General features: G+C 45.0%; 1 protein-coding gene across 1 annotated transcript in view; it reads left to right on the plus strand.

Annotated features, from left to right (window-relative positions):
- Positions 1-9,654: 9,654 nt before the first annotated feature.
- The window catches only part of LOC144751990 (vomeronasal type-2 receptor 116-like), a 135,295-nt gene continuing 129,305 nt past the window's right edge, over positions 9,655-15,644 (plus strand). Inside the window, exon 1 of the mRNA XM_078639949.1 lies at positions 9,655-9,798. Coding sequence (XP_078496075.1) covers positions 9,655-9,798 — 144 coding nt within the window. The remainder of the gene's footprint in view (positions 9,799-15,644) is intronic.

A 15,644-nucleotide genomic window follows, 5' to 3' on the forward strand; every position in this document is an offset into this window, starting at 1 on the left:
TCTCATTCAGATTGACTCCATATCCGGTTACATTCCATCCAATATATGCTTGTGTCTCATCACTCGGGATAGTCTCATAGAAAGTAGCTCCTCTAATCATGTCTACTATACCCTTCACTAGAGCACTATTCTTTGGATTATCTTTTACAGAACGTAGGGGGTGGACTTCACGAGCATAGCTGAACATTGTTCTGTATGCCCACACAGAACCATTATGACTGAATAGCAGGACTAGGTAAGGAATACCTTTATCTGTTGTATGAGGCATAAGACTACACACCAAACAGTTAGTCATGTTCACTTCTAATTGGTGTTGGTGCAAAAGCTGAACGAAGGAGTTATTGACAAACTCTACTCTTCTAACAGACTCAAGTTCAGGCAGAGGGTGAAAAGAATATGAGGAGATAGTAGAAGAAGGCATAGGCTGTGCAGTGGGTAATAACGTCACTCGAAAAGAGAACAAAACGTATCCTATTAAAAACATCATTACGCTAAACAGTATCAAAAGGCATAATATCAAAAAACGTTTACTTATCATTATTGTAAACATTTTAGTTTTGAAATTCATCTCTTTGGCAGGTCTCTCCATCTCGAAAAACTCCATCCTCTAACCTTGCTGCTCGCGGAGGTAGGGTGTTCCGTGCTAAGGAATGCGCCTGTCAGTCCAAGGGAAACACCCAAGAACCAACCAGAACCGTCTGACCTTGTGTCTTCGGCTTGCACTCCGAAGACTTGTCGCCCGCGACCCTACAGCTGAACCCGGATGGTGGTTCGAAAAACAAAAATCTAAAAAGTTTGTCAGATGAGAGAGCTGCACTTTTAAAAATAGCAAAGAAAAGGAATTGTATTTGTCCATAGTTCTCGGCCTCAGATTATAACGGCTTTTCCCTGGTAATGTCTGATCACGAAACAATAGGTCAGGCTCAGTAGTGTCCAATTGAACTGAAGATGAGACAGCTTCTTGCAGAAGATCGTCGCTTTCGCGTTTAGAATTTGTTCCAATTAAACGTGCATCGCTAAAAGGCAGAAAATGAGGCACAGTCTCAGTCTCAGAGTCAGCAATACCCTCCTGGACCCACCGGTCATACGGCAGAGGCAAAGGGACCCTCTTACAATGTACGCCGTGGACCCAGTTCTTCTTTCCTTGCACTCGCACAGCACTTCTTGTGGATAGCAGGACTAAATGGGGGCCGGTCCAACGGGGCTGATCATTCTTTGTCCGCTGAAAGTTTTTTACTAAGACCCACGAGCCAGGATCGATGATGTGTCCTGGATCTGTAGAAGCCTGAGGCAGAGTATCGTGAACCTGTTGGTGTAAAACACGTAATTTAGCCGTCAAATCATATAAGAAATCAAGCAGTACAGGGTGTTCAATCTCGCTGAATTTTGTCGACCTCGGCACACCCCATATGTTGGCAGGGCGACTGAACACGATCTCATATGGACTAAGTCCCACTCGTGAATGCACAGTCATTCTTGTCGATAAAAGTGCTAAAGGCAAAGCATCTGGCCATTTAAGACCAGAGCTCACTTGTATCTTGGCCAGTTTCAGTTTTAGGGTGCCATTATAGCACTCTACTAGTCCAGCTGATTGGGGGTGATTTGCAGCGTGAAATTTCTGTCGGATTACTAGCCCTTCACATACTCTCTTCATCACTTGACCCACAAATTCACTCCCATTATCACTCCAGACCATTCTCTGCAAACCGAACCTAGGGAAAAATTCTTTGACAAGGGCTTTAGCTGTGGACAAGGCAGTGTTATCTTTAAGGGGATATGCTTCTACCCATCTCGAAAAGGCACAAACAAACACAAGTACGTATTTCAGGTTGTTGCATCTCCCCATGTGAATGAAATCTAGCTGCAAAACCTCGAACGGGTACGATGGAGGAGCAAAATAACCAGCTGGAGTTGGAGTTCCCTTACCAGGATTGTATCTTAAGCACACCATACAATTCTTGACCACATTCTCTGCACAGTTAGGAATTCCAGCGTTTTGCCATACGTGAGCCAACAACTTACAAATTCCTTTCACACTGATATGAGCCATTCCATGCGCCATCGTAACCACTGCAAGCACATACGCATCGGGTAACAACCATCGCTGATGCTCTGACAACTCAATCCAACAACCATTCGTATCCAGTTTACCCGTACTTTCTCTCCATACACTCAACTCTTTCTCTGTAGCTTCAGCTTGAATAGACTTCACACTCTCTATCGTATCTTCACACATTCCAACGTCACCAACCCATCTTGCAGGGCTCGCAACATACATTCGACTCATCACATCTCTTGCCACGTCTTTTGCAACTTTGTCTGCAAACGCATTACCACGACCAGCATCATCAGTAACCTTCTTGTGTGCACTGCATTTCACAATCGCAACTTGCAACGGCAAGGTAAGTGACTCAAGAAGCTCATTCACCAATTGACCATGCTGTATCTTCGTACCATGAGACGTAAGGAATCCACGTTCCTTCCACAAGTGCCCAAAACTATGGGCCACACCAAACGCATACTGGCTGTCGGTATATATGGTCACTTTCTTTCCTTTCGACAACACACACTCTCTCGTAAGTGCAATCAACTCTGCTGCTTGGGCTGAATTATGTGGGATACGTGCAGCTTCAACAATCGTGTGCAAAGTCGTAACAGCATATGCTGCAGTCGTATCTCCATTCGGGCGCTTGAAGCATGAACCATCCACCCATAAGGTACCATCACACTTCACAAGAGGAGTGTCCCTAAGATCTATTCTCCCTTTCGATTCTTCCTCTGTCCTGAGAAAGCAATCATGTTGTTCAACATTATCTGTTTCCACTGAAATCGGCAATAACGTGGCTGGATTCAACGTATTGCATCTCTTTATGTGCACATGACTCACTAGGAGTGTCAACTCGTAACCTAACAATCGAGCGCTAGTTAAGTGCTGTGTCTTGATTCTGTTTAACAAGGTATCCACTGCATGCGGAACCATCACGATTAGCATATTATTCATCACCAAACCAGCAGACTGTCGAATAGAAACAGCTGCTGCCGCTGTGGCTCTCAAACAACTCGGCAACGCCCTAGCTACCGGATCCAAATTCGACGAGAAATACGCACATGGACGTTGCTTGTCCCCAAAAGACTGTGTCAATACTGACAACGCACATCCCTCTCTCTCGGACATACAGTGTAAAGGGCTTACTGTAGTTGGGGTACCCAACACAGGAGCCAAACACAATGAATCACGCAATTCGGAAAACTTTTCTGACAATCATCGGACCAGGGGAGGGGATTCGGTGTGTCCTTGCAGGTCAATGCCACCAGCGGTTTGGCCAACAGTGAAAAATTTGCTATCCATTGTCTGCAATATGACATAATACCCAGAAAAGCACGCACTTCTCTCTGTGTAATTGGCACACTCATTTTCGCAATTGCATGAATTCTCTCTGGGGTCAATCTTCTTCCCTCCTTCGATAAGAGATGACCTAAGTAGGTCACTTCTTGTCGACAATATTGCAACTTTGAAAGAGACACCTTGTGATGGAAATCAGACAAATGACGTAGTAATGATAGAGTAGCTTTTTTACAAATTTCCTCTGTATCGGCGGCCACTAACAAATCGTCGACGTACTGAAGAAGAGTAGCACCATCAGGTAAAACAATTGCATCAAGTTGTGTTTTCAGAGCTTGACTATAGATTGACGGACTCTCACAATAGCCTTGATGAGCGCGTTTGAACCGGAAGCTTCGTCCTCCTAAAGAGAAGCCGAAAATATCCCTACTCTCCTCGGCAATCGGGATGCTGAAGAAGGCATTCTTCAAGTCAATGACCGAAAACCAAGTCGCTGAAGCTGGAATCATAGTCAATAATGCAGTGATATCGGGAACAACTGGAAACTGTGGCACAACTATCTTATTCACCTCTCTAAGGTCAATCACAAACCTGTAAACAGGTGGCTGAGACGAGTCAGTACGTTTCAGAACAGGTAGAACAGGACTATTGCAAACGTTACATCTTGTTTCCTCAATCACATCTTTTTCAATCAAATCATAAATGATCGCTAACAACGCCTTTTCACCTTCATTAGAGATCTTGTATTGGGGAATGTGTGGCATTTTAACGTTCGCTTTCAATGTCACGACATACGGCGGTATTCCCAAAAGACCTACATCGTTAGGACCAGTTGCCCAAAGAACGTTCCGCCGGAAGTTTATCCTACGACAAATACATTGGAGAGACCACTTTCTTACCCAATGTAAGTTGTACTCCCGAAGGAGAACAATACAACGTTGCATACAATCTTTTCAACAGATCCAATCCCAACAAGTTCTCACCACAACCTGTCGTCAGAATAAGGGGTGCTTCGAATTCACGAGGTCCAACAGAAAGGGACAAAGGATTAAAAATCGGGTTTCTAACCGGGGCGCCAGAAAAACCTACTGAAACATTCGGTAAGCCAGACAAAGGTGCGCCAGGGAGTTTAGAGTGCATAATAGAACTCTTCGTAGCACCAGTATCCAGCAGAAAAGACTCTGACACACCTGATGTAATCACTTCAACATAAGGTCCACTCTGATCTACTGGAACTGAAACAACTCCCTCTCTTTGTCCATGGCTGTCCTAGCAATAATTACCGTCTACATTCTCACCTTCGACATAGTAGTCATCAACATAGTACTGAGTCGTCCTACTAGATGCACCATTCTGTTGATCAAAACTATTCATTGAATTTTGTGGGGGAAATGAACGTGCGCTCTGGGGGAAATTTCCACGTCCCCTATCTCTAGGAGCTTGCTGAACACCTCGACCTCTCGCGCCAGAAACACCATTCATACGCTGTAACAAAATAGGGCAACTATATTCGAAATGTCCCTCCTCCTTACAATGCGAACACTGATTTGGGCCTACCATAAAACGCTGTTGAGGAGACTCGAACCTTTGCGAGTTTCTTCTGAGGCTGCTGATAATCACGCTGATTGTTACGGGGTGGATACGCTTGCTGTAAAAGCACCTTCGTCTTCAACTCTTTAGTCTTCTTGTCTGCCCTATCTTTCTCGTCCTTATCCCTATTTTCATAATACTGTGCAGTAGCCAGTATTTGTGCTGAAGAGGAAACGGCCCACGAGCTCTCTGAATCCTTCAATTTCTTACACAACTCGGGAAGCAAATTATGCACAAACTTGTCAACAAACAACCTTTGACCACCTTCTGTACTCATATCTTGACCACTGTGGTCGATAAACGTCTCTTCAGACCTGGTGAAGAAATCAGACACGGTTTCCTCTTTCTTCTGCTTACATGCAGACAATTTATCCCAATTTACACGCATCACAGGCATTAAAGTCTTCATGTAAGTAACGATCTTACCAGGGAGGTCTGCTACTAAAGGCTCAGGTTTAGCGCCACCAACTTGTCTGTCATTCGCAGCGCTAATATTAGCCCATGTGTCGCCTAACTCTTGCGCATGATCCGTATGACGAATCAATCCCCACAACGGCTGTGGAACAACCTTCCCAAACAACATGTCTATATCAGCTAAATTCATAATGCATGAATCTGCAGTCTGTGATAATTCCTTGTAATACCCTGCAGGATTTTTACGGGGGTCAGGTAAAGTCTGCTTAAGATCCAAGACATCAGCACGTTTCCATGGAACATGTACCCAAACACATTGAAAATGAGCCGGTACCGCGTCAATGTTAAGACCAGCATCAGCCTGAACTGCTTCTTTCCACACCGGATGAACCTCTCTCATTGGATATTGTCGCACCTTCCTCCTGACAGAGGGATCAGGCTCAGTCAATTGCCGAGAAATACCCTCACTCCTAAACAACAACAATGTCGCAACTGCTTTCTCAACGTCAGAACCCACTATCGTACCTTTCGCAAACTCCGACTGTATCTCGAACAACTCAGAAGGAGCCTGTCCCAACTCACCATCTTCCCGTTCTTCATGAAGGAAAGTACACATTTTATCAAAAACATATCTCTGCTTCGGTGCTTCCCATTGACGGAAGACATCCGTAACAGATTCCACATCATATCTTAAAGGGCTAGTAACCCATTTACGTGCCATACGATGAAACATTTCTCTCGAGAGAGAATCAGGCACTTGACTACGTGACTGTTTACGCTCCGAACTATGGGTCATACCAGACGACCCAAAGAGAGAAAATATAAGACTAGCAACAGTATCAGTCATTCTCTGTCGAACAGAAGGAGAAGTCGACAGAACAGGAGATAAAGCAGACTGAGAAAAGGTCAACGTAGGAACAGTAGCAGAGGAGGTAGTAAGAACAGGTGAAAAAGGTGCAGGAATTGAAGGCGAAGCAGGTAGCAAAGTCGGCGGCCCTTGAGGAGGCTGCGTCATAAGAGTAGGAGCCAGCTGAAGAGGAGCTGGCGGCCGTGGAGAGGCAGGAGGCAACACAACCGGAGGTTGCGCAACTAAAGGTTGCGGAGGTGCTGTAGCACTCTGCGCATAAGGGGGTGGCGAACTCAACAAATGCGACATTAAAGGGTCTTTCTCAAGTTCCTTCGCTGCCTCTTGCTGGAGAAGCGGCAAAGCGGATAGCATTTATCAATCACCATTTTACGTTGCCTGTGCAACTGCTAACTCATCTGTTCTTCTTCATTATCTTTAAACTGCATAGCAGCTTGCATTATCGAGATACCCTTCTTTCTTTTATTTCTCTTTGCTAATTTAATTTCTTTCTGTTTGGCTTCCTTTCGCCATAGGCAGAAAGAGTCAAACATCGCCGGCCGGGCTTTCTTCTTAAAGAGTTTAACCTCTAAATTATCTAGAACTTCGGTGTCAATACTACCATATTGGGGCCACTTTAGGACACCATCTTTCCTTGTGTACCTAACCCATACTTCATTATACGTGATAGAGCCTACGCCAAGCTTTACGTAGAGCTCATAGGTTGGAGTTCCAATTGGAGGAACCGGACACGAGTCCTCCAATCGGCAATCCCTGTTTCAACCACAACAAAACAAATTTCCAAGTCTGCTAAGACCAGGCATCTTCGCTCACTAGTCTAGCTTCAAACTTCAAGGGAATATCAAAACGATAGTCTCGTGAATACACGAGTCCCTCGGCTTTGGTACTTGCAAGCTCCAAATCAAAGATCCTAACAAATCAAAGATCCCATGGGATATCCAAAACTAAGAACCAAACTAAGGACTGGGAGACGCTCCACTCATACTTAACTGAGGTATCGATGACGTCACCAGAAGACTCGTCTATCGTCTCGCTCTACAAATCATCAAAGGGTCCGTCCGAGACAGGGCGATAGTCAGGGCAGCAGTCCTTCATAGCCGTCGGAAAGCGGGGAACCTCGCAGCAAAGACTTTCGGACCACAACAACATACAGGGGTCGATGAAGTGGCTGGCCTTCCTCCAGAATTTTCACACGAAGCTCCTCACGAACCTCAGGCTTGGACCGGTACCGCTGAAATCGCCCCACGTGGGTGCCAAATGAAGTACCAGGTTATTTAGAACCCAGCGGTGCCAGGGGACACACCCAAAGACTTCAAGTTCTCCTGCCTTAGACTACAGAAACTTTGAGACTTCTTGGTGACGTCAAGGATCAGATTTATTGGCTGCAGCCAGTAACAGGTATCCTAGAAGTACAACACGATGTATATTCTCAGGAGACTGCTCACTCTTACAAAGTCAGTCGACCCTTTTTATACAAAATATTACGCTTCAGGCAAACATTCCTTTTTTACAGTAAACCAATACCAATGTGCACAATAAAAGCATTACATGACAAACCCACATTTCATCGTCCAGCCCACTATCAATTACCTGGCAAGACCCAACACTCTCCTTCAGATAAATGGGCCGGACCCCTCATAAAATCGGGCACCTCCTCATCGTAAAACAGATCATAAAGAATGGATCAGAGACAGTTGTGTGTAAGATTAGACATAGTTGTGTGCAATGAAGGGTTTATGGTATGCCGTGCCTTGTTCCCTAATTTTGATCGGCCACTGGGAAAGGAACTGACCGAACAGGTTTGGCTTCGGGCAGTGGAGTCAGTTTGTCCAGGTCACACAGAAGTCAGCTGAATGTGTACGTGTCCCTAAAACTCGTTCGGCCTTAGTCATCGGCCTATGTGAGGGCAACCACAAAATGGCTGCCGTACACAAAATGGAACCCGAGGGTTCAGAACGGAAACTCTGGTTCAATGGTGATCACGTTGCTCGATCATGCCGAAAATATTCGTATATAGTATACTCGTCATTCTCGGTCTACTGATACCAAAATCGTGATTCAACGATGTTTATGACACGGGTCCAGAATTCATGGAACCACAACTCTGAGTCTACTTGAGCCATTGTGAAGTCGCTGAGGTGGGTGAATCTGCTGGTGTACTGCTGGAAACAGGGGTGCTTTGCATGAAGATATCACCTTCTTGTTCCTCATCATCACCTTTCGCCATGATTGGACCAGTAGCTGATGTTCCTCAGCTCTCCTACCACCACGTCCATGTTCAGCAACTTTTTTAAGGTGCTACTCCGTCTTGATTGTTTGCTGTTTTTTCATATGGGTCATCTGGCCTCCAGTACAATAATGTGTACCAGGCTTACCTCAACAAACATTGTGGTGCAATGTGCTCCCCCTCTTTGATAACTGTAAAAAAGTCATTTTTACTGGGCCACTGCCAATGCCTGAAGACATAGGTAGTCTTGGCATGTCGTTGATTGCCTCTCTGCTTCTCCTGAGGCAAGCGTTCGTGCAGGTCTCATTTGGGATTTGCTAATATGGGAGCTGGTGGTGGTACTACCTGTGCCACATCTCTTGGAGCTGGTTGAATAGCGATGTCAGATTCCTCAGTGTCACCTTCCATCATGATTACCTCGTCATCGTCATCCTCCTCTTCATTCCCTTCAATAAGTCTAATTCTTTCTGGAACTTTTCTTTTTCCTTGTGTGAGATGTTGGTCTGGTATATGCTGTCCTCTAATTAAAGTGGCACCTTGCATCAGTCCACACAACCCTTATGGTGATTTAAGAAGTAAAAGATAACCTTAGAAAGCTATCCAAGTGGGAGCTGCGGAGAGCAGCCTTCAGGCTTAGTCTTGAAGGAATGTTAAGCAGCTTGTTTTACCAGACAGCAAACTTATTGTATTAATTAAATAAAAAGAGAGCCACACAGTAGTTATAAAAATATGTATTTAATAATATAACACTATCTAGTACGACACAATATCTTCTACATGAAGATAATCACAAAGCACACAATACTGTAGTACAGAAACAATATTAAGTAGCAATAATACACAGTAGGCCCAGAGGGGGGCCAAGCCACATACTAAAATAGTGGCATAAGAACCATGACTGGAGTCAAGATAAGGTTTAAAGTATGTAGAACAGCTGGAACCCCAAGGAACCACCCCAGGTGAGTAAGTAGAGATCCCATGGAGGACAGGTGGAGTGTGGGAACAGAACTGCATGCTCTGTACAATTCTACAGGGAAGTCATAGTTGAAGTTTTAAAGTTTAAGGGCCCTTCCCAGTGTACTTCGAAGAAACCCCATGGAAGTTAGGAGGTTGGAGAGTCATCCCAGCCGTGGATACTGTAGTACCAGAGTTACATATCCCAGGGAAGCCGGGTGCATAGGTCTGGATCGGCGTCAGAAACCGCCATCGATCTCAATGGGAGACTTCACAGACGAGTCACTGTTGGAAGAAAGAAGAGTGTCCGGTGGATTCCAAATGTGGATTCAGGATGAAGAGCACCTGCAAGCAGAGGGTACAGAGTCTGGGTCACTGGGAGTGACAAGGGACTTGGGCCCCGATGTAGGTCGGTCGGTAACGGCCGAAAATCTGTATTTTCGGCTGTTACCAATCGGAATAGAGACAACGGGATGTAGGAGGCCGAAATCCGGCGAAATCGGCGATTTTACCGAATCGGAAAGTCACCGAGTCGGTCGGATTCCGAATCGGAAAAAAGTAGGAATCGGAAAAAATCTCCGATTCGGTAGATTACCTAATCGGAGATTTTTCCGATTCCTACTTTTTTCCGATTCGGAATCCGACCGACTCAGTGACTTTCCGATTCGGTAAAATCGCCGAATTGGTATAAATTCCGAATCGGTGAAAATCCGATTCCATGCGAAAAGCCTAAGATTGAGATGTAGGTAAGCACTGAAATACCGATTGTGCTTCAAATTCGGTATTTCAGAGTCGGAAATTACCATGGATTGGAATCAGGTGGTAACCAGGTGCAACCTATAAAAAAGGACCCAAAATGCAGTTCTACTTGCAACATGGCAGCTTTCTATGTCATAGCAAGACGGCTACGGCTACAGCAGGAAGGAGAGAGGGAATGGCAGAGAGAGGAGCAGGTGTACAGGCAGAGGGTGACCCTGTGCATGCTGACAGATCCAGAGATCCTACAGAGGTACAGGCTGGAGGCAGACACCATCAGAGACCTCATCAGGGACCTCCAACCCCTGTTGCAGCACCCCACCCCAAGGGCACACGCAATCCCTGTGCAGGTGCAGGTGCTATGCTGCCTACACCTGCTGGCGTCTGGCAGCTATCAAAGTGTAGTTGCTGTGGCAGGAGGGGTGACCCAGAGCAGCCTGTCAAGGTTCTTCCACAAGTTCCTTGATGCCATGATCCAGAGGATGGACCACTACATTTCCTTCCCTTCCACCCATGCAGAACTGGCACAGACAAAAGCTGAATTCTATCAGATGGCAAGATTCCCCCACATCATTGGCTGCATAGATGGCACACACATACCGATTTGCCCCCCTGCTGACACCGAATACGTATACCGCAATCGGAAGTCACGGCACACCATAAATGTGCAAGTGATATGCAATGCCAAGTGTGTGATCACTGACCTGGTTGCAAAGTTTCCGGGGAGTACCCACGACTGCTATATCTTCCAGAGTAGCGGAATTTATGCACGGCTGATGGCAGGGGAATTTGGCGAAGGATACCTCCTAGGTAAGACACAGTGTCAGACCCCCATAACCAAAATTGCAGTGTGAAGTACATGTATGCATGTGAGTAATGTTACCCCTTCTCCTTCTAGGCGACAGTGCATATGCCCTACGCTCGTTCATTCTCACCCCTTACCTCAACCCCTCAACACCCAGCCAAAGGAGGTACAACCGTGCCCACAAAAGCACGAGGAACGTAGTGGAAAGGACCTTTGGCATCTGGAAGAGCAGGTTCAGATGTCTGCACAAGAGCGGAGGTGCAAGGCAATATACCCCCATCACCTGCTGCAAGATTATTGCTGTCTGTGCAATGTTGCACAACCTTGCAGTCAGGAAAGGCACTGAGGTAGAGTTATCCGACTACGAGGACCCTGACGATGACAATGCTGTGCCACTACCACTACATGCTGGAGTCTCTGCACCATCTGACGGCAGATACAGGCGTCAGGAGATCACAGACAACTATTTCTGAGTGAGTACAGATGCACAAACAGGTCAATATATGTTTTCAGAAATTAAATTTAATAATGTTGCATCAACGTTACTGCACTGATGTGCAACAAAAGAAAAGTTAAACAAGAAGGGGTAGGAATGTCCAATGTCCGGGTTGCCTCACCCGCAGTGGCAGTCCTATTTTTTGCTGCGCTTAGCAGGCCCACTAGGATGAGCCTCACCCCCTTCTGAATGCCCTGCAGCCTCAGCTGAGTGCCTGCTGCTCCGGCGCGGCTCTGACGCAGCGCTGGCCGGGCTGCTGCGGCTGCTGCTGTCCCCAGCCTCGCCCAGGATGGGATTCACTACGGTGTTGGAGATGAGTAGTGTCTCCATGGCGGTTGTAATACGGCCCATGCCCCTAGTGACCTCGGACATGTTCTGTGTGAGGCTGGCCTCCATGTTTGCCCCACGCTGGCATAGCTGGGCAGTCGCAGCCGCAAGGCGGTTGAGTGACCTGTTTGTGACTCGTGCATCCCTGCTGTAGTGTAGCTCCTATTTTCCCAATAGGCTCTGCGCATTGGAATAGTACCTACAGCAGTAAAGGCCTAGACCAGACGTTAACTAGGTCTACTACTGTCGATACTAGACTTAATTTTTGGGTTCGCCAGCTAAGCTCAGAGTTCGCTAGAAACTTTCTCGAATGTTCAAGGAAGGATTAACTTCCCTGATTAGACAAGAAGGGATTTAGTTTCTGACAACCATAGAACATGACAACTTTGCTCTCCCCTAATCAAGAGTCAATCTCAAGAGCCGTGTGAGCACAAGGCAGTTATTTTACTCAGTCAGTACGTGCATTCTTAGTCTCATCAGAATGTAGAGAAAAGGAAGAGACGGGCGTGTTCAATAAAAAGGTGTTATTTATTGATCAGTCTCTTTTCTCGTACAAGAGAAATGGATCGATATTATTGCAATACTTATAGTTAAGTAAAGTGCATACATTAAAAGCAATAGTATAAAATAATACTGTAAAAACATTGATATGGTTTCTGAGCCATATGATGTTTAAAATGATTAAAATATATTTACATACACATATACATTTGACTAAACGTACTCAACTGGTGTTTCTAAATACGCCTACCCCGTGTACCTGACCTAAATCTAATGCGTGGGCGGGAATAGAAAGTTACAGTTTAAGTTAAGTTTGTTTTTGCCAAGTGAATAACTAAATAATTCTCTGTGAGGGGTTATTCAGTTCTGTACCTGGAATTTAGGATGAATGAGGAATGGTATCTCTTTCTCTGCTCTCGATATTCCAGGCTGCCTGCGAGGGCTGCCCAGAAGCGCCGGTGCTGGGTCTCTCGGCTTGAGATAGCAGCGCGTCTCTCAGCGCGTCAGGAAGGCGGGGCTGCTGCCAGCGGGGTCTGCTTCTGCTCTCGGCTTCGGCAAGTATGGCTGCTCCGTCTTGTCACCACGCGTGTGTTTGCATAGGGCAAGGTCGGCAATATTTATACCTTAAAGGTGCCGGGATTGACGTAAGGATGGACATAGGTACGTCAATAAAGATGTCATACGACTTGCTCGTTAGCACATTCTTTACTAAAGTTCTCTGTGAAATCAAAACAATGGCCGCACGGATTATCCAGGTTGTCATAGGTTTGATTTGTTATGAGAACGTCGTATGCCTTATCAGGGGCTGGAGGAATGTCGCTTGTCTAATTAGATCTCAAGCGTTATGACCTAATCAGATAACACGTTCCTGTGCCGTAGTGTGACTGCGTCAGATAACGGTATCTGCATCATGGGGGATTTCTTGCCTCATGGGCTGACTGTTAGTTAACTAGCTAGTTAGTTTAACCAGAATAGTGTCAGGAATAGGGGGATCGATTCAGAACCTATAGAAATACACGACACCCACTCCACGCTAACTATGGTCATATCTACTAATCTATGCATAGTATAACATAGTACAACATACTATAGAGTATAGTGTATACCTTACCACCCCAAAATACATAAATGCATTTTGAAATTTTCAAATATACTGAAAAATTGCAGTCATATATATCGTATGCACTTAAGCTATGAATTAAATGCAAAAGTAAACACGCATTGTTATGCATTATTGCTTTTTGGTATATGAGAACTACACATGAAATGGCTCTTAATATGGCTATACAGAAAGGAAGGTCGAGACCATTTCATCACATAATAAAATACTTGTGAACATACCAGCGGGCAGCTAAAGTCTATAAAGTATCTAAAAATAGAAATCTTAGTTCTCTAGGAATAGTTTCTTACTTTAAGCAGAAGATCAGTGTCCCGGGAAAAAATATATAGAAAAATATTTTAAGGGGCTTGCTGAAAAAAATTGCTGTCCGTGAACTGGAGTGAAATTGTTCATGTGACTTTATTTTTAAAGTTGAAGGCCGAATTCAGGGAACGCCGTGTGCGAGTTTACTCAAAAGTCTCTATTTCTGTTCCGGAGAGAACATCATATCATTCAGGCTTTCGAAAAAACTGTCAACAGCTTCATGGGAAAGTTCCACTAAGTCGGAAATAGGGGTAACCATGCATTCGTGCGCATGATTGTCTCCATAGACATTCTGATTTGCATTGCTGACAGAAGGTCGTACCTGTTCGATGTTGCTTTCATCTTGAACTTCACTACCCTTCAATCGTAGTGGTGAAGTTTCCAGGAATGCCGTCATCAGGATTGGCAGCCTTTGAGGGCAGCACAAAGCGTGAACCTTGGTAGGAACCAACAGTGTATCTGCATCCACCGGCGCATCCGATTGTAGCGTCAGACAGGTGTCTAACACGCATTCTTCTCCGCATAGCAGACACCTTAGTACAGGTAAAACACACCTTTGCCACATTGGTCGAAATGATAGAAACCAAGTCATGTTTAGGTCTCTAAGCCGGGAGAGTCCCAGGATTTTTGATATCCGGTCCCGGTATCCAATGGCTAGGATCGTATCTTCCATTGTCGCAAAAGTTTGATCTGTGACATGGGTTGCCATAACGAAAAATAAGGACTAGGAATAGGATTCCTGCAATTAGTCCCAGGATCAGGGGAAGTCCGCCAAAAATCGAATGGACGAAATCTGGAAAAATACCCAGTATGGCTTTGAATGGTGTTAATGCCATAGAAAATACTGTCTTAAATACCTTTGAGACCCCTGTGGTATCAGAAATATTTAAGATTTCGCTCAGGATTTCCGCGAAATGTACGGGGGAATTGGTTGATAATAATGTATGTATCTCTGCAGTCGTCCTTGCGACTTGTAGATCATACGTTTCTTTAGATGACGTGAGCCTTGTAGGCGTCTGAAGAAGCACTGTTTTCATTCTGCTTAAAGTGTCTATTCGAATAGAAGTAATTTTCAAACTGGGCCATGCCCTTGCCTCCCTGTCTGGAAAGGAGCTGGGGAACAAAGAACGTCCACAGCACTTGACCTTCGCCGTCGTAGTGACGAGATAAGGAGTCCCGGGCATAAGACTACAACATCTGCGGTCTACAATAAGAATGTAACTCCCATTATAGAGTCTTTGAAAGAATGGTTCTATTTCAGTTGCAGGTGCGCCTTGCTGGTGACATGAAAGGTTGTATGAATTCCCTTCACAGGCTCCGTGCAAACTAATTCCGTTACACAGAAGCGTGCCGCTTAGTGACATAGCACAATTGTTGCCACTAAGAAACACTTTCTGTCCTTTATTACTGACACATGCATGTGAATAGGGCAGGTTCCAAGTTGTTTTAAGGTACCCCTTTCCCAATTTCTCGTACATGCCAGCCTGTATATATTTTTGGCAGTATTGAAACCTGAAGGTTGAGATTGGAATATTTATGATTCCGTGGATTATCCATTCACTGACAGGTCGTTCTGACATTGTCAACGGTAATCTTTCTAGTTTTTCAATGCTCAAGATTGTATAATCAGCACCCTTTTGCGCCATACCGATTTGTCTATCAGTAAGGTTAAAGATTTGGAATAGTGACGTTGTGTTGATTAAACGCCAAGGCACATAGCCTGAACGCAGATTTTGTAACGTCCAGCCAAGCTGTACAATAGAACGCAATTGTGACTGACCATGTTGTAAAAACAGTAAGTCTTGCGATAATATATCGATTGCTGAAGACACAATGCTGTCCAATGAAAATATTCTGGAGGACAGAGTCATTAACCCATTGTCCACTACAGAAAGTGATTTTTCCAAATTAATACGGTCAATTTCCCGTATTCTCTCTGCTGT

The sequence above is a fragment of the Lissotriton helveticus genome, chromosome 4_2 (assembly GCF_964261635.1).
Source record: "Lissotriton helveticus chromosome 4_2, aLisHel1.1, whole genome shotgun sequence".
In the NCBI taxonomy this organism is placed as follows: Eukaryota; Metazoa; Chordata; class Amphibia; order Caudata; family Salamandridae; genus Lissotriton; species Lissotriton helveticus.